Raw genomic sequence first — 26,422 nt, 5'->3', positions numbered from 1 at the left:
ACGCGCTATCTCAGAGTGCTTGTGGGTCACCGGGCAGGAGATGGGGGGCTGGCGGGTAGCCGGGCGGGAGACGGGGGGCTGGCGGGTAGTCGGGGAGGCTGGGGGGGGGCGGTGGGTCGCCGGGTTCTGCACCCCCCTGACCTGTCCCCCCTCCCCTCTCAGTTTGCCCAGTTGGTGCGGCTGCGCAGGAAGTTGGGGGCCGAGGAATTCCCCCTCATCGAGCAAACCTTCTACCCCAACTACCGGGAGATGGTGAGTGGGGCGGGGCTGCGGGGGCGGGCAGGGGGAGAGCCCGCGGGGGGGCTGGCGGGCAGAGCTTGGGGCTCGGGGGGGGGCACGCATAGGGCACAGGGGTGGTAGGTCTTGGGGCTGCCCTGGACCCCTAGGGGCTGCCTGGGCCATAGGGCCACAACCCCTTAGTGAGCTGGGCAGAAGCCTTCGCCAAGGGGGGGCCCATTGGCTGCAGCCTCGGGGTGGGGGCAGAGGTGAAGGTAGTGACGGGCCTGGCCACCCCCTGGGCTCCCTCGGGGAGGGCCCTCAGGATTCGGGGGGACAGTCAGGGATTGCAGCGCAGGGGGGTAGCCGGGGATTGGAGCATGGGGGGCTCTGGGGTCACCAGAATGTGCCAGGGGGAAGCTGGGCTGGGGGCTTGCACGTCCCCAGCCCCCCGGCCCCTCCAGACAACGGTGCAGATCTGAGTCCCAGCGATTTCTTTATTTACGAATCAAAAACTCAGGAAACCAATTTTAACAGAGTCCAAGCTTGGCGGGGGGATGAGGGTGGCACAGAGATCAGGGAGAGGGGTGACCCCCCCTTTTGCCCCACCCCCCAGTGCAGAGCACTCCGGGAAGACCCCTGGTCCTGCCTCTGCGGGGGGGGGTCACACATCCCAGTCCACGGTGGGGGTCACTGCCCTCGGCTCTGGGCTGCCTTGAGCAGGGCCCTGGCGAGGCTGCTCTTGAGGGTCTCCCAGGCGCAGAAGGGGTCGGCCCCGGGGGGTGCCCCTGGCTGGGGCGGGGCAGGCAGGCCAGACGCTGGGCCTGGGGCCCCTGCCAGCTCCGGTCCAGCAGCCCGTCGGTCCAGAGGCACTGGGCGTCGCCCGACAGCGTGCAGGGCATGGAGTTACACGGCACCACCTGGGGAGGGGGCGGGGTTAGAGAGAGTGAGCCACGCCCACCCACAGGCCCCGCCCACATATCGCAGACCCCGCCCCCTGACGCCCCACCCCCCTCCCTCCAGCCACAGCACCTGCAGCATGGGGTAATGGCACCAGGTAGAGATGCAGGGGCGGGGCTAGAGAGAGCCACACCCAGCCCTGCTCGATCCCACCCCCTGCCCACAGAGGGGCCTCCAGGACACGCCCATCCCCCATAGACCCCGTCTTCCAAGCCCCACATCTGCCCCCCCCATTGGGCCTGGTGTTCCATGGCATCACCTGCGAGGGCTGGAGGGGGGGGGATTAGGGACCCTCCCACCCCCCATCTCCCTGCCCCCAGAACTCACCTGGCAGGCGCAGCCCCCTCCGTAGGCCTGGCTGATCCCGCGGCGCTGGCTGGGGGGGACGCGGCTCCAGGGGCGCACGAAGGAACAGGTGGAGACCGTCAGGCGCTCACCCTGCCGCACGGCTGGGGGGAGAGGGCAGAGGGAGTGGGTCACACAGCGCCCCATAGCACCCCTGAGCCCCATAGTGCCCCACCCTCCAGTGCCCCCCAGCCCACCCAGACACTCAGAGCCTCCTCAGAGCCCCCCAGCCCTGCACAGCCCTCCCAGAGTCCCCACTCTCCTGCAGACCCACATCCCCCCACAAAGATCCCCCAGACCTCCCTCCCCATAGCCCCACAGACCCCTCCAACGACTCCTAGAGCCTCTCCCCCGGCCCCCTATAGCACTGCACAGCCCCTCAGCCCCCGCCCCAGCACCTCTGGGCAGGGACTGCTGTGTCTGGGCAGGGGGGCTGCCCCAGGCCGGTGTCGGGGTGCCTTACCCATGATGAGGTACTCCTCCCCCTTCAGGAGGCCGGGGGGCTGGTACCCACAGACGCTCTCCAGGGCCGGGGTTTCTACGAAGTGAACGTCTGTCGGCGGCTCGAACCCTTTGTAGATCTGTGGGGAGACGCGGTCAGAGCAGCTGGGGGCGCTGTGGGGCGCAGGGCAGGGGGGCTGGCTGGGGGTGGGGGGGGAGCTCCTGGCTACCCCAGTCTTGGCCTGGACCAGCAGGGGGCGCTGTGGGGAGCAGGAGGTGCTGTGGGGCTGGCGGGGGTGGGGGGGCACGTACCTTGGTGGTTTTGATCTCGTGGCGAACCCACGGCACGGATTCCCCACGGCTGTTGTTGTGGCTCAGCGGAGTGACCCCCACGAACCTGCCCGAATCACTGCGTGGCAAAGAGACAGGGGTCAGGGCACCCCCAGAGGCCCTAGGACGCCCCCCAGCCTCCCGCCCACGACATCTAGAACCACTTGACCCTGATGTGACACAGACTATGGGGTGGGGGGGCGTGATCCTGGTTGCCCGGACTCCTGGGTCCTCCCCAGGCCTTGGGGATGTCAGGGGAAGGGTCTCCCCCTCCTTCCTGGACTCCTGGATCCTCCCACACCTTGGGGTGTCAGGGGAAGGGTCTCCCCCTCCTTCCCGGACTCCTGGGTTCTTCCATGCCTTGGAGAGAGGAGGATTCCCCCCCCGCCCCGCCCTCATACACACTCTGAGCCGTGACCCCAGAATCAGCTCGGGGCCCCTCCAGCGGGTAATAGCTATACCGACGCTGGGGCACAGGGGTGGGGGGAGCGCTGCCTGGTTGGCTGGAGGGGGGGGACATCACAACTGGGGGGGTTGTTTCTAGCTCTGGGGGAGGGGCATGAGCATTTGATGGGTGTTCAGGGGAGCTGCAAAAATTGGGGGAGGACTGTGCTAGGGGGTGGAGCATTTGGGGGTCACTCACCCACATGGGCCTGGCAGAATGGCATCTGGAGGTGCTGGGGGTCAGGGTGGGGGGCTCAGAGGAGGGAACTGGGGGGCTCAGAGGGGTGCTGGGGGACAGGGGGTGAGGTCAGGGGTCACTCACTGATGGCCTGGCAGAATGCCGTCTGGGGGTGCTTGGGGTGGGGGCTCAGCTGGGGGTACTGGGAGGCAGGGGGCTCAGAGGGGTGCTGGGGGACAGGGGGTGGGGTCAGGGGGTACTGGGGATGGGGGGGCTCAGAGGGGTGCTGGGGGACAGGGGGTGAGGTCAGGGGTCACTCACCAACGTCGGCCTCGCAGAACGCCGTCTGGGGGTGCTGGGGGGCGCAGCTGCAGGCGGCCGTGGGGTCCCCCAGCGCCAGGACCAGGATCGCTCCCGCCAGCAGCCGGCTCGAGGCGACAGGGCTCATGGTGACGCTGGGATCGAGGGGGTCTGGGGGGGGGCGGAGTCGGTTAGACCCATGAGAGATGGAGACACCCCCAGCCCCCCAGAATCACCCCAGCCTGGCCTCTCCCAACAGGGGGCGCTATGGGGGGCTCCCCACTACTCCAACCCCAGCCTCTTCCAGCAGTTTCTGCTCTGGCCTGGCCTGGAGACAGGGGGGGCCCAGGGCCGGGCTGGCAGGGGGCTGCGGGTCGGGAGTGAGGGCGGCGCTATCTCAGAGTGGGCTGGGGGGGGAGTGCTTCTCTGCCAGAGAAAAAGGAGAAGTTAGAAGAGAAGTGGGGAAAGGACTTGGGGGGGCCGGGGGCCCAGCGGAAGGGGCGGGGGGGCCCAGCAGAAGGGCGGGGGGGGCCGGCGGGAAGGAGCGGGGAGCAGCAGAAGGAGCGGGGGGGCCCAGCGGAAAGGACCGGGGGGGGACAGCAGAAGGGCCGGGGGGGGAACCGGAGGGGGCTCTGGGGGGGGCCCTCTCTCCTACCTGGACCGTGGGGCTGTCGGGCTCCGCGGTGCCTGGCTCAGCCCCGCCGGCCCCTATATAGTCCCCACGTCCCCCCCGGCCCCCCCTTTTCCTGTGCCGGCCGCGCTGGGCGGAGGGGAGGGGGTGATGTCAGCGAGGGGGGGTTCTCTGACGTCTCTTGCCCGGTGGGGGCGGCTCCAGCTCCCCCCTCCCCCCAGCGTCCCCCCCCATGGGGGGGGTCTGATTAGTCAGCAGCCGCGGCTGGTTCTTGAGAACCAGCCGCGAGTGGGGGAGGAGCGGGGTGGGGGTGGGGGAATGGGGCAGGCTCTATGGGGAACCGGGGGCTGGCTGGGGGTAAGCAGGGGGCTCAGCAGGGGCAGGGAGGGGCTGGGGGGTCGGCAGGGTGCTCAGCAGGGGACGGGGGGGGTCTGGGCTGCAGGAGGTGGTTGGGGGTCGGGTGGGGCGGGCAGGGGGCTCTCAGCCCCCTCCCATGGGGTGACACCCCCGCAGCTCCTCTGCCCCCTCCCTGCCCCAGGTGCTGAGCTCACAGGTCTTGTACCATCTGCGTCACCGGGACCCCGCTGCGGGTGGGGCAGGGCAGCTGGGGGCTGACTCACCCTGGGGACTCAGTGACCTCCTGCCACAGAGAGCTCAGAGCAGGGGGGCTGGGAGCCAGGACTCCTGGGTTCTTTCCTCCCGGCCTGGGCTCGAAGGTGCGGGAGGTTCTGCGCGGCCCGTTCTGGTTAAACCTGCCCCCTTTGGCTGGGTCTCCGTGACTTGCCCTGAGCCGGGGCAGGAGTGAGGGGCACCCCTGCCCTGTGTGTGCCAGGATGGGGTCAGCCCCCACACAGACAGCCAGTGTCCTGCTCCCCACAACGCCCAGCTGGAGCAGCCGGCGGGCTGTGTGTGGGAGACTCCATATGGTTGTGGGGGGCTGGTTCTGAGGGCGATTTGCAATCCCAGGGGCCTGGCTGGGGGGGAATCGGGGCAGGGTGTGTGGGGATCGGGGGCCTGGCTGGGGGGAATTGGGGGGCAGGCTGTATGGGGAATTGGGGGCAGGCTTCGGGCCTGGCTGGAGGGGTCAGGGGGCCTTAGTGGGGACAAGCAGGGGGCGGGCTGTGGGTCGTGCTTGCAGAGAAAGTCTGGGTTTCCCAATGCCGGTGGCAGGAAGTGAGGCAGGCGTGGGGCGGGGGGGAGGGGGTGACTCATCCTGGGCCATTGGGGAAGTGGGGCCGTGACCCCAGGATTCCCTCCCAGCCTCACTCCTTGCACAACCTGGACCGTGCTTATACACACATCGGAGCCGGGAAGGGGGTGAAGGATGGGCCCCAAGTCTCAGACCCTGCCCCCCAGCCCCTAAACCAGATACTCCCCTCAACCCAGAGGTGGCTGCGGCTGGGGGAGGCGTCCCCATGTGGCGTTATATGTGGCTGTTCCCCAGCTGCCCCGCCCGAGAGCTGGCTGCATCTCAGCGCTGGGCGAGCCATCCCCATGCGGCGTTATATGCGGCCTGCCCCGCCCCAGAGCTGGCTGCATCTCAGCGCCGGGTGGGCTGGCTCCGGCTGACACAGCTCCTTGTTATTTCCTTTAATAACAATTTACTGAAGTTCATGAGAAATTATTTTCTATCTCTGACCTATGACCCCTGCTGGGCGAAATCGGCCCAGTGATGCCTGAGTGCAAAGTGTCTGGTTTCTGTGTGTCCATGGAGTGGGGCCTACTGGGATGGAGCGGGCGCTGGGAGCCAGGACTCCTGGGTTCTCTCCCCCGCCAGAGGGGGGTGGGGTCTGGTGGTTAGAGCAGGGGGGGCTGGGAGCCAGGACTCCTGGGTTCTCTCCCCGGCACTGGGAGGGGCGTGGGGTCTGGTGGTCAGAGCAGTGGGGGGCTGGGAGCCAGGACTCCTGGGTTCTCTCCCCGGCACTGGGAGGGGAGTGGGGTCTGGTGGTTAGAGCAGTGGGGGGCTGGGAGCCAGGGCTCCTGGGTTCTCTCCCCGGCACTGGGAGGGGCGTGGGGTCTGGTGGTCAGAGCAGTGGGGGGCTGGGAGCCAGGACTCCTGGTTCTCTCCCCGGCACTGGGAGGGGCGTGGGGTCTGGTGGTCAGAGCAGTGTGTGTGGCCGGGGGCGGGGGGGCCGGATCCCAGCTCAAAGGGATTGCCAGGGAACTGGGGGCTTGGGGCCGAGGTGTGATGGCCTCGCTGACCTGGGTGGGTGTCTACCGGGGGGGTGGGGGGTCCGTGTCTGGTGCGGCGATGGGTGGGGGATTTACATTTATAGCCCGTTATTCCAGGAAGGGAGGGGGCGGTGCCAGGCCACGGGCAGACGGGCAGGGAGCCAGGCCTGGATTGGAAACAGACGGCCGGGGCTGAGGGGCAGCCAAAACCGCGCCTGGGTGTCTGGACTCACGGGCTGGGGGGGGCTGCGGGTTGGGAGTGAGGGGCACCGGCAGGGCTGGGGGGGCCGAGCCCAGGGCGCTGTGGGTTGGGAGTGAGGGGCACCCCCTGATTCCCCTCCTCCCCTCTCTCTCTCTCTCTCTCTCCCCAGCTGACGACCCCCAGGTACCCCGTGGTGGTGAAGATGGGCCACGCCCACTCTGGGATGGGCAAGGTAAGCGCCCCGCCCCCTTTGCCCTCTCTGCCCTGTGCTCCGCCCACTTTGAGTGGGGTATCCCCAGCGGTGGCCCTGCATTGGCCCCCTAAGTAACTAGAGGAGGGAGGAGATGGGGGTGGGGGAAATACTGAACAGAACGTGTGTGTGGGGGCAGACGAGGGAGGTTCCCGCCTCTCTCCCCATTGGTCAGTCTGAGCTGCCAAAGCAGGAAGTTCCTCCCCAGGGGGCGGGGTTTGGCTCTCTAGGGGCGTGTCCTGCCTGACCTGGCAAAACAGGAAGTCCCTCCTCAGAGGGGACGTGGGGGAGGGGGGCCAGAGATGTTTGTCTTGGGGGTGATGCTTTGATTGGGGGGCGGAGGCATCGCCGCTGCCTGCTCTCAGCTGGAGGGCCCCTGGGGGGCAAACGCGCCCCACGGCTCGGGGCAGCCCGGGGGGGAGCCCCCCCCGGCGCCCCCTAGGTGTGAGATGCCAGGTTCTGCACCTCCCCCGCGGGGTGACCCTGCCCGGCCCTGGGGGGAAGGGGGCTGGCGCTGAAGGTCCCGCCCGCCCCCCAGGTGAGGGTGGAGAACCAGTACGACTTCCAGGACATCGCCAGCGTGGTGGCCCTGGCCCGGACGTACGCCACGGCCGAGCCCTTCGTCGACGCCAAGTACGACCTGCGGGTGCAGAAAATCGGCACCAGCTACAAGGCTTATATGTGAGTGTCCCCCCCGGCCTGCCCCCGGCGCCCCCTCGGGGGCCCCCACCCTGCCCTGCCCCACCGTGTCCCTGTCCCATCCCGCAGCACCCCCTTGGGGCGCCCGCCCCCCGGCGCTGCCATCCCGCTGCCCCGTCCCCCAGTGCCCCCGTCCCGCTGCCCTGCCCCCCGGTGCCCCTGTCCCTGCCCCTCAGCATCCCCTTAGGGGTCACCGCCCCATGGCACCCCATCCCACCTGTCCCACCCTGCAGCACCCCCTCAGGGGCCCCCACCCTGCCCTGCCCCACCGTGTCCCTGTCCCACCCCGCAGCACCCCCTTAGGGGCCCCCGTCATACCCCACAGCACCCCCGATGTCCCCCTCTAACTCCCCCGTCTCGGCCCAGGAGAACCTCGGTCTCGGGGAATTGGAAAACGAACACGGGCTCGGCCATGCTGGAGCAAATCGCCATGTCTGACAGGTGCGGGGCTGGAGGGGCGACCCCCTGGGGGCGGGGCTCCATGGGGCTGGGGAAGGGGTGGGGCTAAAGGAGGCTGCTGGGGGGGCAGAGACCCCTTGGGGGGCGGGGCTCCATGGGGCTGGAGAAGGGGCAGGGCTAAAGGAGGCTGCGGCGGCGGGGGGCAGAGACTAAGGGAAGGGTCACTGGGGTCGGGCCTGAAGGGGGCTAGTGGGGGCTGGGCTGGGGTAGCCCCGGTGGGCGGGGCTAAAGGTGAAGACCCCAGTGGATGGCAGGGACGGGAGGGGTCTGGTCACCCGCTGGGGGGGGGCAGGGGCAGGGTTTGGGGGGTCCCACGAGGAGGGCTGGGCAGGGAAGGGAAGGGGAGACCTTTGGGGTCGGTGTGGGGGATGGGGGGCAGTAGGGGTCCTGGTGGGGTCTCCATGAAGGCGGGGAGGCTGGGGGTCTGTCTGGGGGGGGCATTGTCTCTGTGTGTGGGGGGAAGTCTCTCCATGAGGGATGGGGGATAATAGGGGGCTCTCCAGAGGCTGGGGGCAGGGGGGGCCTCTCTGTGGGGGTCACTGGGGGGGTCCCTGGAGGCTGGGGGCAGGGGGTCTCTCTGTGGTGGTCTTTGGGGTGCCCCCAAGGGCTTGGGGGAAGGGGGTCTCTCTGTGGGGGTTATGGGGGGGGTCCTCAGGATTTGGGGTGAGGTCTCTGTCAGGGGGTGTTGCTCATCCCCCCTTCCCACCCCCCCCAGGTACCGGCTGTGGGTCGACACCTGCTCGGAGATTTTCGGGGGGCTGGACATCTGCGCGGTGGAAGCCCTGCACGGCAAGGACGGGCGTGACCACATCATTGAGGTGACCTCGCTGTGGGGGGCTGGGGGGCAGCCTGGGGAGGGAGCCCACAAGTGGCTGTGTCAGAGTGTGTCTCCTGGATGCCTGGGTCCGCAACGAGGGGATGGCTGATGAGCCGCCCCCCACCACTGCCCGGACGCCTGGGTCCCACTGCTGCTAACACCCCCCCCCGCAACATTTCCCCCTCCCAGGTCGTCGGCTCCTCCATGCCCCTGATCGGGGACCAGCAGGACGAAGACAAAGAGCAGATTGTGCAGCTGGTCCTGGGGCGCATGGCGCAGGCCCTGCCCGAACCCCCACCCCCTCCCCGGTGCGGGGGGCCTGGCCCAGGTACCCCCATCCTGAACCCCCCTCCCCAGGTGCCCCCTGCCCCGAACCCCCCACCCCCTCCCCGGTGCGGGGGGCCCCGGCCCAGGTACCCCCCATCCTGAACCCCCCTCCCCTGTGCGGGGGGGCCCGGCCCAGGTACCCCCCATCCTGAACCCCCTCCCCAGGTGCCCCCTGTCCCGAACCCCCACCCCCTCCCCTGTGCGGGGGGGCCTGGCCCAGGTACCCCCCATCCTGAACCCCCCCTCCCCAGGTGCCCCCTGCCCCGAACCCCCCCCGGTGCGGGGGGGCCCGGCCCAGGTACCCCCCTGCCCTGAACCCCCCCTCCCCAGGTGCCCCCTGCCCTGAACCCCTCCCCCCTCCCTGGTACAGGGGGGCCTGGCCCAGGTACCCTCTTGCCCTGAACCCCTCCCCCCTCCTCAGGGGGGTCCGGCCCACATACCCTCCTGCCCCTGAACCCCCACCCCCTCCCTGGTGCGGGGGGACTCGGCCCAGGTACCCTCATGCCCCCAAACCCCCACCCCCTCCCCAGGTGCTCCCTGCCCCCAAACCCCACCCCCACTGTGCCCTCCACCAGCCGTGGGCGCCACATCCCGGGGGGGGGGGCACACGAGTCTCTGCATCAAATGCCCTGTCCCACCACCTGGGTCATCGTGCAATGCCCAGGGGAAACTGAGGCACAACACAGTATTCACACCAAAAATAAGAAAATTCCCCCACCCCACTCCCCTTCCTAGCGTGTGTGTGGGGGGCTAGGTCCAGGTACCCCCCACTCCCCCATAACTTCGTGACCCCACTTCCTGAGCAGTTCAGGCTCCCCACCCAACGTCCCCTCCTCACCCCCCCGGGCACGACCCCTCCCCCAACTGACGCCCCCTTTCTCTTACAGGCGCAGGGAGCCCCGGCTGTGCAGAGACAAGGACCCACGGCGCAGCAACGGCCCCCCCCGCAGGGTGGGTCTTGAACAGCAACCCCCACTGCTCAGCCCCTCCCACTGAGCCCCCTTTCTGTCCCCTGAAGCATGGCACCCCCCACTGACCCCCCGGCCCCCACAGCACAGCCCCCCCACCAACCCCCTGGAGCATGGCGCCCCCCCATGTCCCCCACTAATGGTCTTTCTCTCTCTCTCTCTTGCAGGGGGACCACAGCCACCAGCCCCACACCCCCAGCGCCCCCCATCTCAGCAGCGCCCCCCCCCACAGGGGCAGCAGCTCTCCGGCCTGGCCCCCCAGCCTGGCGGCCCCCCCCTGCAGCAGCGCCTGCCCAGCCCCACCGCCCCCCAGCAGCGCCCCATGGGTCCCCCCCAGCAGCGCCAGCCGGGCCCCGGCATCCCACAAGGCTCCCGAGCCCCCAGCCCGGCGGGGGAGTCCCCCCAGCCCCCCAGCCCCAGCGGGGACCCAGCCCCGGGGCTGGGGGTCAGTCCCCCAGTCGCAGCCAAAGTCCGGGGGGGCCTCTCCCCAGCCTCAGCAGCCTCCCCAGCAGCGCCCCCCAGGGGCCCAGCAGCGAGCACCACCCCGGCAGAGCAGCCAGGGGGCGCCCTCCGGCCAGCGGGTCCCCCCCCAGCCCCGCCCGGCGCCCCCCACCACCCAGCAGCCGCGGCCCAGCGCCCAGGGGGGCAGCCGGCCCCCTCCAGCACACGGAAAACCCCAAGTGGCTCAGAAACCCACCCCGGAGCTGCCGGTGCCCCAGCCCCAGATGAAGTAAGGACCCCCCCCCCCGCCCCAGGACTCCTGGGTTCTGCCCTGGCTCTGGGAGGGGAGTGGGGTGGGGTCTAGTGGTTGGGGGGTTGGGAGCCAGGACGCCTGGGTTCTCTCCCAGCTCTGGGAGGGGAGTGGGGTCTAGTGGTTGGGGGGTTGGGAGCCAGGACGCCTGGTTCTCTCCCCAGCTCTGGGAGGGGAGTGGGGGTCTAGTGGGGATGTGGGGGGGCTGGGAGCCCGAACACCTGTGTTCTCGCCTTGGCTCTGGGAGGGGACTGGGGGCTAGTTGGGGGGGGTGGATGGGGGGGGTCTCCGTTCTCCTGCTTGTCTCCCCCTCACCGCTTATGGCCTGCGGGTGGGGGGGGGTCAGTGCCTGTCCCGGGGGGGGGCCCCCACTCACCCCCTGCTGTGCTACTGCCTGGCATGGATTAATCGTGTCTTTCTCTCCCCCCTTCCCCTCCCCCCACGGCCCCCTCCCCCCGCAGCAAGTCCCAGTCTCTGACCGGCTCCTTCCCCCTTGCAGAGCCGGCGCGGGCCACCGCTAGCCCGGAGGAGGCCGGGGCCGAGTCCATCCGCTCGCTGCGCCAGAGCTTCGCCAGCCTCTTCTCCGAGTGACCCCCGAGACCCCCCCCGGGCCCCCCAGAGCTTCGCCAGCCTCTTCTCCGAGTGACCCCCGAGACCCCCCCCGGCCCCCCCGAGACCTCCTCAGAGACCCCCCCAGAGCTTCGCCAGCCTCTTCTCCGAGTGACCCCCGAGACCCCCCCCGGCCCCCCCGAGACCCCCCGAGCTTCGCCAGCCTCTTCTCCGAGTGACCCCCGAGACCCCCCCCGGGCCCCCCCGAGACCCCCTCAGAGACCCCCCCCGAGCTTCGCCAGCCTCTTCTCCGAGTGACCCCCAATACCCCCCCCGGCCCCCCCCGAGCTTCGCCAGCCTCTTCTCCGAGTGACCCCCGAGACCCCCCCGGCCCCCCCCAGAGCTTCGCCAGCCTCTTCTCCGAGTGACCCCCGAGACCTCCTCAGAGACCCCCCCAGAGCTTCGCCAGCCTCTTCTCCGAGTGACCCCCGAGACCCCCCCTGGCCCCCCCAAGCTTCGCCAGCCTCTTCTCCGAGTGACCCCGAGACCCCCCCAGAGCTTCGCCAGCCTCTTCTCCGAGTGACCCCCGAGACCCTCCCCGAGACCCCCCCGAGCTTCGCCAGCCTCTTCTCCGAGTGACCCCTGAGACCCCCCCAGAGCTTCGCCAGCCTCTTCTCCGAGTGACCCCCGAGACCCCCCCGGGCCCCCCCGAGACCTCCTCAGAGACCTCCCCCGAGCTTCGCCAGCCTCTTCTCCGAGTGACCCCCGAGACCCCCTCCGGCCCCCCGAGACCCTCCCCGAGACCTCCTCAGAGGCCCCCCGAGCTTCGCCAGCCTCTTCTCCGAGTGACCCCTGAGACCCCCCCGGGCCCCCCCGAGACCTCCTCAGAGACCTCCCCCGAGCTTCGCCAGCCTCTTCTCCGAGTGACCCCGAGACCCTCCCCGAGACCCCCCCAGAGCTTCGCCAGCCTCTTCTCCGAGTGACCCCCGAGACCCCCTCCGGCCCCCCGAGACCCTCCCCGAGACCTCCTCAGAGGCCCCCCCGAGCTTCGCCAGCCTCTTCTCTGAGTGACCCCCGAGACCCCCCCAGAGCTTCGCCAGCCTCTTCTCTGAGTGACCCCCGAGACCCCCCCCGGCCCCCCCGAGACCCCCCCAGAGCTTCGCCAGCCTCTTCTCCGAGTGACCCCGAGATCCCCCCAGAGCTTCGCCAGCCTCTTCTCCGAGTGACCCCCCCGAGACCTCCTCAGGGACCCCCCCCGAGCTTCGCCAGCCTCTTCGAGTGACCCCCGAGACCCCCTCCGGCCCCCCCAAGACCTCCTTAGAGACCCCCCCAGAGCTTCGCCAGCCTCTTCTCCGAGTGACCCCCGAGACCCCCCCCGAGACCCCCTCAGAGACCCCCCCGAGCTTCGCCAGCCTCTTCTCCGAGTGACCCCCGAGACCTCCTCAGAGACCCCCCCAGAGCTTCGCCAGCCTCTTCTCCGAGTGACCCCCGAGACCCCCCCTAGACCTCCTCAGAGACCCCCCCAGAGCTTCGCCAGCCTCTTCTCCGAGTGACTCCCGAGACCCCCCCCCCGGCCCCCCCGAGACTCTCCCCGACCCCCCGCGAGACCTCCTCAGAGACCCCCTCAGAGCTTCGCCAGCCTCTTCTCCAAGTGACCCCCGAGACCCCCCCCCGAGACCCTCCCTGGCCTCCCCGAGACCTCCTCAGAGACCCCCCGAGCTTCGCCAGCCTCTTCTCCGGGTGACCCCCAAGACCCCTCCCCGGCCTCCCCGAAACCTCCTCAGAGACCCCCCAGAGCTTTGCCAGCCTCTTCTCCGAGTGACCCCCGAGACCCCCCTGAGACTCTCCCCGGCCCCCCCGAGACCTCCTCAGAGACCCCCCCAGAGCTTCACCAGCCTCTTCTCCGAGTGACCCCCGGCCCCCCCGAGACCTCCTCAGAGACCCCCCCAGAGCTTCGCCAGCCTCTTCTCCGAGTGACCCCCGGCCCCTCCAAGACCTCCTCAGAGACCCCCCAGAGCTTTGCCAGCCCCTTCTCTGAGTGACCCCCCCGAGGTTCACCAGCCTCTTCTCCGAGTGACCCCCCCAGAGACCCCCCTCGGAGCTTCACCAGCCTCTTCTCTGAGTGACCCCCCCCGCTGCCCCTGGTTCTCCCCTACTTCCCCCGGTGCCCCCAGAGACCCTCCCCTGCTGCCCCAGCCTCTAGAGACTCCCCCACTGTCCCCGGTCCCCCCTGCTGCTTTTCAGAGACCTCCCTTCTTCTGCCAGAGACCCCCCCTGTTGTCCCAGGCCCCCCAGAACCCTCCTCCAACCCTGGTTCCCCACACTTCCCCTGGCCCCCCCAGAGACCCCTCTGCTGCCTCTGGGTCGCTCCCGCTGCTTCTGCTCTCCTGCCCCTGGGAGCCCCCGAAATCCCGCCACAGCCCACCAAGTGATGCCACAGCCCCTCCCTGACACCCCCAATGGCCCCATTGATCCTCCTGGGGACCCCAATGACTCCCCCTCACTGCAACATCCATCCCTGCAACGGGGACCCCGAGGAGCCGAAGACCCAGCACCTGCTGCTGCCTGAAGCCGGAACTGCTGCATTCAGCCCCCCCGGACACCGGGGTCCCCACAATGCGCCCTGTGCTGGTAGGGGGGACGGGGGACAGGACATGGACGTTTGTGTTTGTGCTACCGATGGGTTGGTGTGGCTGTGTGTGAAATTAACAGCCCCCACCCCCAAATACACCCTAGCCGCCCCATAACACCCTACATCCCTGCCCCCAGCAACACCCCCATGGTGCCTCCCACAAGCCTCCCACCCCTGAATCCACCCCTAATTCCCCCACATCCCTGCCCCCCCATGCTGACTCATGGGAGCCCACAACCCCCGCAAATGCACCCTAGCTCCCCCACATCCCTGTCCCCCAGAAACACCCCCCAGGCTGCCTCCCAAGACCCCCCACCCCACAATACCCACACATCCCTGCCCCCAGCAACACCCCCCAGGCTGCCTCCTGCGAGGCCCCTACCCCCAAATCCACCCTAGCCCCCGTTCTACCCCCACATCCCTGCCCCCCAGCAACACCCCCCCAGGCTGCCTCCCACAAGCCCCCACCCCCAAATCCACCCTAGCCCCCCGTTCTACCCCCACATCCCTGCCCCCCCAGCAACACCCCATCCCCCTCCTCTGAGACCCCCCATGTAGTACCCCACCAGCCCATCCCCCTTTCCCCAGTGGCCCCCACAATGCCCTCCTGCCCCCCATCAGCTCCCCCCTGTACATATCTCAGAGTCTTGCCCCCTCTATATTTTTGAGCGCTCCCCCCAGCGCAGTGTCGTGATGCCCCCCCAGCACGTGATGTTTGCGTGTCGTTTCCGTGTCGTGCCATGACGCTTCGACCCCCTGCCCCAAATCGGGCCTGGGGGGAGGGCGTGCAGGAGGGAGCCCAGGATCGGGCCCCTCCCCCCGGCCGGCCCAGCCGCTGCCCCCCCGCCCCAGTTCCCACTGTGAAGGGGATGGGGTGGGGGCAGGGCAGTCGAGCACTAATTGCTCCCCTCCCCCCCGTTAGTGATACTTGTGACACTGTCGTGGGTCCCCATCGTCTGTGATGTCAAAGAAACGCGGCGCGAGGCCGGGAAACCAGAGACCGATATATTAAAATCGAGATTTAACAGCCCGTGGGTCGCCGTTAATGCAGCCACCTCTAGGGCGGGGCAGCCGGGAACGGCCCCATAGAACGCCGGCCAGGGTTGCCATTAATGCACCCACCTCTGGGGTGGGGCAGCAGGGATCGGCCCCATAGAACGCCGGCTAGGGTTGCTGCTAATGCAGCCACATCTGGGGTGGGGCAGCCAGGAACGGCCCCATAGAACGCCGGCCAGGGTTGCCATTAATGCACCCACCTCTGGGGTGGGGCAGCAGGGATCGGCCCCATAGAACGCCGGCTAGGGTTGCCGCTAATGCAGCCACCTCTGGGGCGGGGCAGCCAGGAAGGCCCCATAGAACGCTGGCTGGGGTTGCTGTTAATGCACCCACCTCTGGGGTGGGGCAGCCGGGATCGGCCCCATAGAACGCCGGCTAGGGTTGCTGCTAATGCAGCCACATCTGGGGTGGGGCAGCCAGGAACGGCCCCATAGAACGCCGGCCAGGGTTGCCATTAATGCACCCACCTCTGGGGTGGGGCAGCAGGGATCGGCCCCATAGAACACCGGCTAGGGTTGCTGCTAATGCAGCCACCTCTGGGGCGGGGCAGCCAGGAACGGCCCCATAGAACGCCGGCTGGGGTTGCTGTTAATGCACCCACCTCTGGGGCGGGGCAGCCGGGAACGGCCCCATAGAACACCGGCCGGGGATGCCGGGATGCAGCCACCTCTGGGGCGGGGCAGCAGGGAAGAGCGAACTGCCCGGGGGGGATGACAGGGTGGGGGGTCACACATTGATCTCCATACAAGCTCCCCAGCCCCTTGGTGTGCTTGCCCCCCTCTCCCATAGTTGCTCCCGGATGCCTGGGTCCCGTAGCCCCCCCCCAGGCTGGGGGAGGCTCAGAGCAGCGGGCAGCTCCTGGCACCGGGGGTGGGGGGTCATCCGCCCACCCTGGCACGGGGCAGTCCGTCTGTCCGGGCTAGGCGAGGGGGGGCAGGGGCGACGGGGGGTCGGGGTGGGAGGTGCGGTGCAGGGAGGGTTCGGACATGCTTCGCTCCAGCTTGGGGAGGAGCCGTTGCAGCTGCTCCACCGTGGCCAGGATCTGGGGGGAAAAAGGGGGTGAGATGGGTCCCTCCAAGCCCCGCCCCCAGGGACCACCCCCGGAGCTTGGGGGGAGAACCCAAGAGTCCTGGCTTCCTGTTCCCCTCTCTGACCACTTGCCCCCACTCCCCTCCCAGGACTGGAGAGAGAACCCAGGAGTCCCGGCTCCCTGCCCCCTTCTCCACTCTGACCACTAGCCCCCACTCCTCTGCCAGGGCCAGAGAGAGAACCCAGGCGTCCGGGCCCCGCCCCCACTCACCTGGGGGAAGAGAGGTCTCTCCTCTCGGTTGAATTTCAGGCAGTTCGTCATGAGTCTCTTCAGGGCCTTGGGGCAGGTGCTCGGCACCCGGCTCATGTCAGGGGACAGGTACCCCCGGCCCACCATGAACAGGATCTGGCGGGCGAGGGATTGGGTCAGAGCCAGGACACCCCGAAACCCCCATTTAGAACCCGAGGAGCTGCGGGTCGGGAGTGAGGGGCACCAGCAGAGCTGTGGAGAGCCCAGGACTGGGCTGGCAGGGGCTGCGGTTTGGCAGCGAGGAGTGCCGGGGGGTTGCGGGTTGTCAATGAGGGGTGCCGGGGGGCTGCGGGTCGGACGCGAGGAGTGCCGGGGGGTGCAGGTGGCAGCAAGGAGCGCCGGGAGGTGGGGGTCAGTAGTGACGGGCGCCAGGGGGCTGCAGTCAGCAGTGGGGGGCACTGGGAGGTGCGGGTCAGCAGGGAGGGGCCGGGGGGCTGCGGGGGGCACAGGGAGCTGTGGGGGGGGCGGGCAGTACTGGGGGGACGGGGGAGCTGCGGGGGGGGGCGGATGGTACTGGGGGGCCCAGGGGGACTGTGGGGGGGCCCAGGCAGTACCTGGTCGCGACTGCGGACGTGCCCATAGGGGAGGCTGCGGGTGCAGGGAGGGGCCGGGGAGCTGCGGGGGGGCCGGGTGGTACTGGGGGGGGCCAAGGGGGGCTGTGGGGGAGCCCGGGCGGTACCTGGTCGCGACTGCGGACGTGCCCATTGGGGAGGCTGCGGGTGCAGGGAGGGGCTGGGGGGCTGCGGGGGGGGGGCGGGTGGTACTGGGGGGCCCAGGGGGGCTGTGGGGGGGCCCGGGCGGTACCTGGTCGCGGCTCCGGATGTGCCCGTAGGGGAGGCTGCGGGTGCAGGGAGGGGCTGGGGGGTTGCAGGGCGGCCGGGTGGTACTGGGGGGCCCGGGGGGCTGTGGGGGGGCCCAGGCAGTACCTGGTCGCGGCTGCGGACGTGCCCGTAGGGGAGGCTCCCCGTGCTCAGCTCGTACAGAACCACCCCGTAGGCGTAGACGTCGGACTGGAAGCTGTAGGGGCGGCTGTCCTGCATGCGGATCACCTCGGGGGCCTGCGGGGAGACACCGTTAGGGGGCTGTGGGGTGGGGGGCCTGCAGGGGGTGAGGTGGGGGGGGACTGGGCAGGGAGGGGTGGGATGACAGCGGGACTCTATGGGGGTCAGCAGGGCACCGTGGGGCACCATGGGGCTCAGCAGGGTGCTGTGAGGGTCAACAGGGCGCTGTGGGGCTCAGCAGGGCACTGTGGGGTGCTGTGGGGCTCAGCAGGGCGCTATGGAGCGCTGTGGGGCTCAGCAGGGCACTGTGGGGTGCTGTGGGGCTCAGCAGGGCGCTATGGGGTGCCGTGGGGCTCAGCAGGGCGCCGTGGGGGTCAGCAGGGCGCTATGGGGCAGTGTGGGGGTCTCACCATCCAGAGCACGGAGCCCCGGGGCTGCTCGACCCGGCGGGCCCCACTCCAGTGCGTCTTCACCGTGGCCAGGCCGAAGTCGCCGATTTTCACCGTCAGCCCCTCGTGCAGGAAGATGTCTGGGGTGGGGGGTTAGGGGGCAACCGGCACCGACGAGCCCCCCCACGACGCCCCCACCTCAGGGACAACCCCGCAAGTCCCCTCCCGCACCGCGCCCCACAGCACAGAACCCCCTCCCCGCCGCCACCATCTTGGGTACGTCCCCCCGTTCCTGCCACCATCTTGGATACGGCCCCCCATTATCCCGGCCCTGCTGCCATCTTGGATACGCCCCCCCGCCCCCCCATTCCCCTGGCCCTGCCGCCATTGGAGCCCGGCATGGGGGGGCCGGTAGGATACTGTTGGATTTCAGGTCCCGGTGGATGATGTTCTTGGCATGAAGATAACTGGAGGTGGGGAGAGAAACCGGGGGGAGCCCCCTATGAGCAGCCCCCCCCACTGTGCCAGCCCCCCCATATTCCCATAACGCCAGGCCCCCACCCCTCTCCCATTGGCAACCCCCCACCGAGCCAGCCCCCCATATTCCCATAACGCCAGCCCCCCCACCCCTCTCCCATTGGCAACCCCCCACCGTGCCAGCCCCCCATATTCCCATAACACCAGTCCCCCCCCCACTCCTGCTCAGCGCCCCCCCCGGTCAGCCCTGCCCCCCGGACTCACTCCATGCCCTGGGCCGTCTGGCGCGCCACCTCGGTGCGGGCGGGGGCGTCGAGCCGGGTCTCGCACACATGCAGGTGCCGGTAGAGGCTGCTGCCCTCGCACCACTGGGTGATGATGGCGAAACTCGGCCGTGTCATGAACCCCATGAACAGGAGCACGTTGACGTGACGCGTCCGCCTGCGGGGCCGGGGGGGGGGTCACTGGGGGGGCAGGCGCCGGGGCCCGTCCTCCCTGGCCACTGGTACCCTGGACGCCTGGGTCCCTCCCGCCACCATCCCCGGACTCCCGCTTCCCCACAGACTGGTATCCCCGGACGGCAGGGTCCCTCCCGCCACCCCCGGACACCTGGGTTCCTCCCCCAACACCGTCCCCGGATGCCTGCTTCCCCGCAGACTGGTACCCCCGGACGCCTGGGTCCCTCCCACCACCCCTGGACGCCTGCTTCCCTGCAGACTCGTACCCCGGACGCCTGGTACCCTCCCCCGCCACCATCCCCGGACTCCCGCTTCCCCGCAGACTGGTATCCCCGGACGGCAGGGTCCCTCCCGCCACCCCCGGACGCCTGGGTTCCTCCCCCAACACCGTCCCCAGATGCCTGCTTCCCCGCAGACTGGTATCCCTGGACGCCAGGGTCCCTCCTGCCACTCCCGGAAGCCTCGGTCCCTCCCCTGACACCGTCTCTGGACACCTGGTTTCCCCCAGACTGGTATCCTGGACGCCTGAGTCTCTCCCACCCCAAACCGCCACCCTCAGATGCCTGGATTCCCCCTGACCACCACCTCTGGATGCCTGGGTCCCTCCCGCTGCAAACCGCCAAGGCCGGACACCTGGGTGCCCCACAACTGCCACCCCCGGATGCCTGGGTCCCCCGCAAACTGCTAAATCACTGGAAGCTGGGGTCCCTCCTCTTGCTCCATGAACCCCTGGATGCCTGGGTCCCTCCTTCCGGCCTGCCAACCCTGACACAGGGGCCACCTCCCCAGTCTGGTTCCCCCCCAGACTGGTACCCCCCAGACGCCTGGTTCCCTCCCGCCACCCCTGGATGCCTGGGTCCCTCCCCCAACACTGTGCCTTTGCACACTGGGGTCCCTCCTGCCCATCCCAGATGCCAGGTTCCTTCCAGCCCCACCTGGACACCAGGTTCTCCCTGGATACCGGGGTCCCTCCTGCTCCCCCGAGAGGCCAACGTCCCTCCCGGACGCCGGGGTTCCTACCTGAGTACCTGCATCTCGTTCTTGAAGGCCTGCACCTGCTGGGCCGTGGGCTGCGTCACCTTGAGGATTTTGACGGCGACATGGCCGTGCCATTGGCCCTGGTAGACGGTGCCGAAGGACCCGGCTCCCACCCGGCGCAGTAGGATCACCTCGTGCGGGGGCACCTCCCACTGGTAGCCCGAGTCCCGGTAGCCCAGGGCCTTCTGCAATGGGTGGGGGGGGGGGAAGAGGGCAGTGGGGGGCTCATCTTGTTCCCTCCCCGAGCCTGCCCCAGCCGAATGCCGCCACCAGCCTCGGACCCGGCTTCACTTTCCCCAGGTGCAGATCCCGGGAGAATGACTGATCCCCGGCTTCTTCGGAGCCCCGCTTCATGGGAAGGCCCCTGGGGTGCCCCCCCCTGCTCAGCTGTCACTTCTCCCACCGGCCCCGCGGTCTCACCCCCTCCCCAGTGGGGCAGTTTCCTAAATCGCGCACCCCCTGCCGCGGCCCCGTCCGGGGGGTGCCCCGGCTACTGTCCGTGGCTTGCGGCCGCGTGCTCCACCCCTCCCCCCAGCACGGTCGGCCTTTCTCACCGCCCCGCCCCCCATCGGCGTTGTGGAGGAGTCAGGGGGCAGGGGATGGGGGGATGGAGTTGGGGGGAGTCCAGGTCAGGAGCCCTGAGGATGGGGGTCAGAGGTAGCAAGCCGGGATTGGGTGGGGGCAGGAGCCGAGGGCCCGATGTAGGAGAGGGCATGGGGGGTGTACAAGGTTGGGCGAGTAGGGCAGGATTGGGTGGTTGGTGGGCAGGGCATGAGGAGGAGGGGGTGCAGGGCACTGTGGGGGGCAGACACACTGTGGGGGGGCAGACATCCCCCCCAGCCACCCCCCTCAACTCACCACCTTCTTCTTGTCCTCGGCCGACGATGCCGACCCCTTCCGCTCCTTGGGGGGCTGCGGGGGAGACTTGGAAGGGGCCCCGCGGCGCCCGGGGGGGTCCTGGGCGGGGCTGGGACCTGGGGGAGACACTTCCCCCCCATCTAGAGGTGGGCAGAGAGAGTGGAGTGAGCTGGGGACCCCAGAGCAGCCCCCTGACCCACGGCCTCCACTGAGCCCCCCGCCTGCCCCGTGCAGCACTACGCCCCCCCCCACCAACCCTCCCGCCTGCCCCCCGCAGCATGGCCCTCCCCCGAATCCCCTGCCCCCCCCCCGCAGCACAATGCCCCCCATTGAACACCCCCACTGCCTGGTGCCCTCCAGAACCCCCGACCCACAGCCCGGCTTCCCCTGCTGAGCCCCCCCCCGAGCCTCCCACAGCCCGGCAACCCCAAACGTCTGGGCTTCTCACCGTCTGTGATGAAGCTCATGGCTGCGATCTGAAAAAGGGGGGAAGAGCTCAGAGACCCCGAGAGGAAACGAACCCGCGGGGCCCCGTCTCCACGCCCCCTGCTGGTGGGGCCGAGCTTGCGCGCGACCCACGATTCCTGGCCCCTTCCCCTGTCCCCCCCGCTGCCCACACTCGCTGGCCCCCCTCGTCCGGGCCCCCCAGGCTGGACGTGGGTTGGACAGGCTCCCCCCGCTGGGCCTAGGGAATCCCTGCTCGTTAACAGCAATTGACAGGTCCCAGGCCCCATTTCCTGCCCCCCTGAGCCAGTCACTCCCGCCCTGGGGTCAGATGGGAGCCGGAGCCCCCTGGAGGGGCCAGGCCCCTGCCCCGTTCCCTGCCCCCCCGGAGCCAGCCAGTCCCTGTTGTGGGGCCGGAAGGGAGCCGGTGCCCCCTGGAGGGCAAAGGTCTCAGGCCCCATTCCCTGCCCCCCGGAGGCAGCCAGTCCCTGCCGTGGGGCCAGAGGGGAGCCGGAGCCCCCTGGAGGGGCCAGGCCCCTGCCCCGTTCCCTGCCCCCTGGAGCCAGCCAGTCCCTGCCGTGGGGCCGGAGGGGAGCCGGAGCCCCCTGGAGGGGCCAGGCCCCTGCCCCGTTCCCCGCCCTGCCGGGCTCTCACCTGCTGGGCAGCGGTGTCCCCGGGGTCGGCCGTGCTCACCATGTGCACATTGGGGGTGGAGGTGGAGCGGTGGCGCTGGAGGGGCTGCCCCCCACCGGGGGGGTCCGGGAAGCTGAAGGCGTCGGGGCCAAGACACTGCTGGTGGGAGCTGGGCACGGGGGGGGGGCAAAGGCGGATGAGAGCCGGGTCAGCACCTCCCTTCTTCTTGGCGCCAACGGGACCGACCTCCTGGAGTCCCTTGCTCCAGGACGGGGTTCCTAGCCCCTTCCTCCTCCTCGGGGGGGTGTTTCTCTGACCCCTCCCCAACCGATCTCCCTCCTCCCCGAACCGGGGGGGGCCGCAGGGCCCCGGCCGCGGTCGCTCCGGGGTCAAACCCAGAGCTTCGACTCCAGATTCCTCTGTTTACACACCCTGGGATCCCGTTACGTCTTTGCAGTGGCCCCCCCAAAGCTCTTTGAGAGTCGCTGCCCCCAGCCCGTCAGGATGCCCCCCCCCTTCTCTCCCGGGCATCCAGGTTTCCACAGAACCGTATCACACCAGATTGCTTCCTGGCGCCGTTTACACAGCCCAGCCCCCGGCCGCTCTGGATCAGTGACCCGGCCTCTGTCTTTCTTCCCCCCACAATCTTTGTCCCCTCCAGAAACTTGCTGGGGGTGATTTTGTCCCATGCCCCATGTGGGGTGGGACTGGGGGGCTCCCATACCTGGTGGGTTGCGGCGTTAGGGGGGCCAGGCCGGGCCGGGCCGAGGGGGAATCCTGCCCCGGCACGTCGGGGTACGGGCCATGACTGTAAATCCTGCGGTGGGGGGAGAGAGAGAGAGCATGTGGGGTGCGGATGCCCCTCACTCCCAACCTGCAGCCCCCTGTTCACCCAGCCCTGGGCTCCCCCCCAGCCCTGCCGGTGCCCCTCACTCCCGACCCTGGCCACCCTCATCTCACACCCAGCTGTGCTGATGTCTCCCACCATCCCCTTCCCACTGGCACCCCGGACGCCTGCGTCCCCGCGACCCATGGCAGGCCAGGGAGGGTCCCCCAGTCCTTTGGGCTGGGGGGGCTGCGGGGGACACTCACGGGCAGTGGGCCACACCCAGGTCCACGCAGATGGTGGGCACGCGGCTGCTGCACTGCTGATGGAATTTGTAGCCGCACGTCTGGCAGCGGAAGCCGTGGAACAGGAACTTAAGGCAGAAGTCGCAGAAGGCCAGGCTGAAAAACGTCTTACGGACCTGGGGGGACAGACGGGGTGGGGGTGAGGCGGGAACAGACAAACACCGCCCAGGGAACAGCCACCCTGGGGTGGTGTTGTTGGGTCTCTCAGGGCGCCAGGCCTGGGCAGGGGCGAGTCTGTTGTCGGCTTTCTGAGAGTGCGGTTTGTTATTGTAGGGTCTCTCGGTGGGCCGGTGTGTTATTGTTGGGTCTCTCGGGGGCCGGTGTGTTATTGTTGGGTCTCTCAGGGGGCCGGTGTGTTATTGTTGGGTCTCTCGGGGCCGGTGTGTTATTGTTGGGTCTTTCGGGGCCGGTGTGTTATTGTTGGGTCTCTTGGGGGGTCAGTGTGTTGTTGTAGGGTCTCTCAGGGGCCGGTGTGTTATTGTTGGGTCTCTCAGGGGGCCGGTGTGTTATTGTTGGGTCTCTCGGGGGCCGGTGTGTTATTGTTGGGTCTTTCAGGGCCGGTGTGTTATTGTTGGGTCTCTTGGGGGGTCAGTGTGTTGTTGTTGGGTCTCTCAGGGGCCGGTGTGTTATTGTTGGGTCTCTCAGGGGGCTGGTGTGTTGTTGTAGGGTCTCTCCGGGCCGGTGTGTTATTGTTAGGTCTCTCGGGGGCCGGTGTGTTATTGTTGGGTCTCTCGGGGCCGGTGTGTTATTGTAGGGTCTCCTGGGACTCACAAAGTGGTGCATGGTGAGGGGCACTTCGTCCAACACCTCCACGTAGAGAACCTGCCCCTCCAGCGGGGTGATGTCCGTGTCCCACTCGGTCAGCAGCTTCGTCCTGACAGAGAGACAGGTCAGAACCGGAACCAGCCCTGGGCCCCCCCAGCCCTGCCGGTGCCCCTCACTCCCGCCCCGCAGCCCCGCCAGTGCCCCTCACTCCTGCCCCACAGCCCCCAGCCCTGCCGGTCCCCTCACTCCCGCCCCGCAGCCCCCAGCCCTGCCAGTGCCCCTCACTCCCACCCCGCAGCCCCCAGCCCTGCCGGTGCCCCTCACTCCCGCCCCGCAGCCCCCGCCCCAGCCCTGCCAGTGCCCCTCACTCCTGCCCCACAGCCCCCAGCCCTGCCGGTGCCCCTCACTCCCGCCCCGCAGCCCCCGCCCCAGCCCTGCCGGTCCCCTCACTCCCGCCCCGCAGCCCCCAGCCCTGCCGATGCCCCTCACTCCCGCCCCGCAGCCCCCGCCCCAGCCCTGCCAGTGCCCCTCACTCCTGCCCCACAGCCCCCAGCCCTGCCGGTGCCCCTCACTCCCGCCCCGCAGCCCCCGCCCCAGCCCTGCCGGTCCCCTCACTCCCGCCCCGCAGTCCCCGCCCCAGCCCTGCCGGTGCCCCTCACTCCCGCCCCGCAGCCCCGCTCACCCGCCTGGGCACCGATACACCGCGCAGCAGTCCTGGTTCAGCCCTCGCACCTTCAGCGCTTTGTCTAGGGCGTCGTAGACGGTGGCTCCTGGCCGCACGTTGACCTGACGGGGGGGGAGGGGTTACACATGGCTCCTGCCCCCTCAGTGGGGCACTGGTGAGCTCACCCCCCTCCCCCTGCCCAGACGGCAACGGACCCCCCCAAGTAGCCAGGCAGACCTCCGCACTTGTGCAAGGGCACAGCTGGAGTGGGGATTGCCTCTCACCCCTGGGGAGCCGTGCAACAAGACACACGTGTGTGCAATTGCATGGACTCTGCTCACGCTCCCTTGCATGCCCAGGGAGCCGTGAACCAAGACACGTGCGTGTGCAATTGCACACACCTTGTGCATGCCCAGGGAGTTGTGTAACAAGACATGTGTGTGCAGTTGCACACGCCGTGCTCACACTCCCCTTTGCAAGCACAGGCAGCCAGGCAATGAGCCACGCAGGTGTGCAATTGCACAGAACGGCCCCCAGTCCCCTGCCTGTCTCATGCACGCTCAGCTAGCCGTGCAACGGGAAGCATGAACATGCAAATGCATGGATTGTGCTCAAAATCCCTTGCACGCCCAGGGAGCCGTGCAACGAGCCACATGCATGGGCAATGACACTGAGTGTGCTCATATCCCTTGCACACCCAATACATACCTAGGGAGCCGTGCAAGAAGCCACGTGCCTATGCAATGGCTCACGCTCCCCGGCACACCACAGGTGTGCTCCAGCAGCCGTGCACTGAGCCACACGCGTGTGCAGTTGCATGGACGGTGCTCACACTCCCTGCACGCTCAGGGAGCCGTGCAAGAAGCCACGTGCCTATGGAATTGCACGGACCGTGCTCACGCTCCCCGGCACACCACAGGTGTGCTCCGGCAGCCGTGCACTGAGCCACGCGCGTGTGCAGTTGCATGGACAGTGCTCACACTCCCGGCGAAGGGGCCCCTCACCACGGTGCGCTGCTGGTTGGGCAGATAGACCTTGACGGTGCCGCTGCCCGCGGCCGGGCCCGGCTCGGCTGCGGGGCTCTCGTCCGGGGCCGGGCCCCGGGGGGGCTCCACGGGCACCGGGCCCCCCATGTGCAGGCCATTGGAGACGGGGCAGGCGGAGTCCGAGCAGCGCCGCATGGGGGAAGCCACGGGGGGGGCAGGGCCTGGGGAGAAAGGGGGAGAGTAAGACACATGGCGCCCCCCCCACCCCACAGCACAGCGCCCCCCACCACACCCCCACACCACCCCACACCCCGCCCAGCGCCCGTAGCTGCTTGCTATCCCAGCCCTAGGCTCCCCTCACCCCCTGCTCTGCCAGCCCCCCTCAATCCTGACCCTGGGTTGTCTCCCTGGCTTTGGGACGGGGCTGCGGTCTGGGGGTTAGAGCAGGGGGGCTGGGAGCCAGGACTCCTGGGTTCTCCCCGGCCCCGGGAGGGGAGTGAGGGAACAGCAGTGGCTCCAGCTGACAGCACCCCACCTAGTGAGCTGTCAGGTGGGGGGGAGGGGGCTTGGCCGAAAGCCGAGAACTGGTGTCTTTGGGGCCGGCGAAGCCGTGGGGTGAAAACCAGACCCCCTGCGCGGAACAGTGTGAAAGTGTCACCCCACGGCTGGGAACAGCCCACAGCACCTGGGAGCTGCTGGGCAGAGAGCAACAGCCTGGCGCTGGGGTGCAGCCAGCTCTGGGGCAGGGTACCTGGGGAAACAGCCGCATATAACATGGGGGCAGGGGATGGGAGATTCCATTGCACTGGGGGGGGCGCTGCAGCCCCCACTGCCCCCCTGCTATGGGGGGAGGGAGATCCCATTGCACTGGGGGGGGCGCTGCAGCCCCCACTGCCCCCCTGCTATGGGGGGAGGGAGATCCCATTGCACTGGGGGGGGGGCGCTGCAGCCCCCACTGCCCCCCTGCTATGGGGGGAGGGAGATCCCATTGCACTGGGGGGGGCGCTGCAGCCCCCACTGCCCCCCTGCTATGGGGGAAGGGAGATCCCATTGCACTGGGGGGGGCGCTGCAGCCCCCACTGCCCCCCTGCTATGGGGGGAGGGAGATTCCATTGCACTGGGGGGGGCGCTGCAGCCCCCACTGCCCCCCTGCTATGGGGGGAGGGAGATCCCATTGCACTGGGGGGGGGGCGCTGCAGCCCCCACTGCCCCCCTGCTATGGGGGGAGGGAGATCCCATTGCACTGGGGGGGGGGCGCTGCAGCCCCCACTGCCCCCCTGCTATGGGGGGAGGGAGATCCCATTGCACTGGGGGGGGGCGCTGCAGCCCCCACTGCCCCCCTGCTATGGGGGGAGGGAGATTCCATTGCACTGGGGGGGGGCGCTGCAGCCCCCACTGCCCCCCTGCTATGGGGGGAGGGAGATCCCATTGAACCCGGCGGGGGGGGGTGGGTGGAGTAGGAAGTTCCTACCTGTCACAAGGAACCAGCCACCATCTTGAATGAAAGTACCA

The 26,422-nt window shown here is 69.3% G+C and overlaps 3 protein-coding genes across 3 annotated transcripts in view; 1 reads left to right on the top strand and 2 right to left on the bottom strand.

Moving 5' to 3' along the window:
* SYN1 (synapsin I) overlaps positions 1–14,701 on the top strand; it is a 17,417-nt gene extending 2,716 nt beyond the window's left edge. Inside the window, exons 3-14 of the mRNA XM_073321314.1 lie at positions 163–252; positions 6,389–6,451; positions 7,008–7,150; positions 7,535–7,609; positions 8,343–8,445; positions 8,634–8,732; positions 8,950–8,991; positions 9,659–9,722; positions 9,907–10,469; positions 10,990–11,066; positions 12,385–12,480; positions 12,952–14,701. Of these exons, the coding sequence (XP_073177415.1) occupies positions 163–252; positions 6,389–6,451; positions 7,008–7,150; positions 7,535–7,609; positions 8,343–8,445; positions 8,634–8,732; positions 8,950–8,991; positions 9,659–9,722; positions 9,907–10,469; positions 10,990–11,066; positions 12,385–12,480; positions 12,952–13,081 (1,545 nt within the window). The 3' untranslated portion in view covers positions 13,082–14,701. The remainder of the gene's footprint in view (positions 1–162; positions 253–6,388; positions 6,452–7,007; positions 7,151–7,534; positions 7,610–8,342; positions 8,446–8,633; positions 8,733–8,949; positions 8,992–9,658; positions 9,723–9,906; positions 10,470–10,989; positions 11,067–12,384; positions 12,481–12,951) is intronic.
* Positions 696–3,978, bottom strand: LOC140902358 (metalloproteinase inhibitor 1-like). Its single transcript, XM_073322375.1, has 6 exons — positions 3,870–3,978; positions 3,232–3,385; positions 2,275–2,359; positions 1,985–2,102; positions 1,504–1,625; positions 696–1,136 (listed from the first exon to the last, which is right to left on the bottom strand). The coding sequence occupies exons 2-6, from the start codon at positions 3,360–3,362 to the stop codon at positions 792–794; spliced, it is 801 nt and encodes a 266-aa protein (XP_073178476.1). The 5' UTR covers positions 3,363–3,385; positions 3,870–3,978; the 3' UTR covers positions 696–791.
* On the bottom strand, positions 14,663–26,422 carry ARAF (A-Raf proto-oncogene, serine/threonine kinase). The gene is made up of 16 exons (XM_073322372.1): positions 26,382–26,422; positions 24,929–25,131; positions 23,943–24,046; positions 23,267–23,369; positions 22,457–22,611; positions 22,089–22,181; positions 21,386–21,533; positions 20,736–20,763; positions 20,288–20,427; positions 19,412–19,614; positions 18,198–18,374; positions 17,877–17,923; positions 17,478–17,596; positions 16,993–17,124; positions 16,028–16,162; positions 14,663–15,769 (listed from the first exon to the last, which is right to left on the bottom strand). Exons 2-16 carry the CDS (start codon positions 25,103–25,105, stop codon positions 15,647–15,649), a joined length of 1,884 nt encoding a protein of 627 aa, XP_073178473.1. The 5' UTR covers positions 25,106–25,131; positions 26,382–26,422; the 3' UTR covers positions 14,663–15,646.

Source organism: Lepidochelys kempii, chromosome 23 (genome assembly GCF_965140265.1).
Source record: "Lepidochelys kempii isolate rLepKem1 chromosome 23, rLepKem1.hap2, whole genome shotgun sequence".
In the NCBI taxonomy this organism is placed as follows: Eukaryota; Metazoa; Chordata; order Testudines; family Cheloniidae; genus Lepidochelys; species Lepidochelys kempii.
This window is presented reverse-complemented; position numbering and strand designations above follow the sequence as displayed.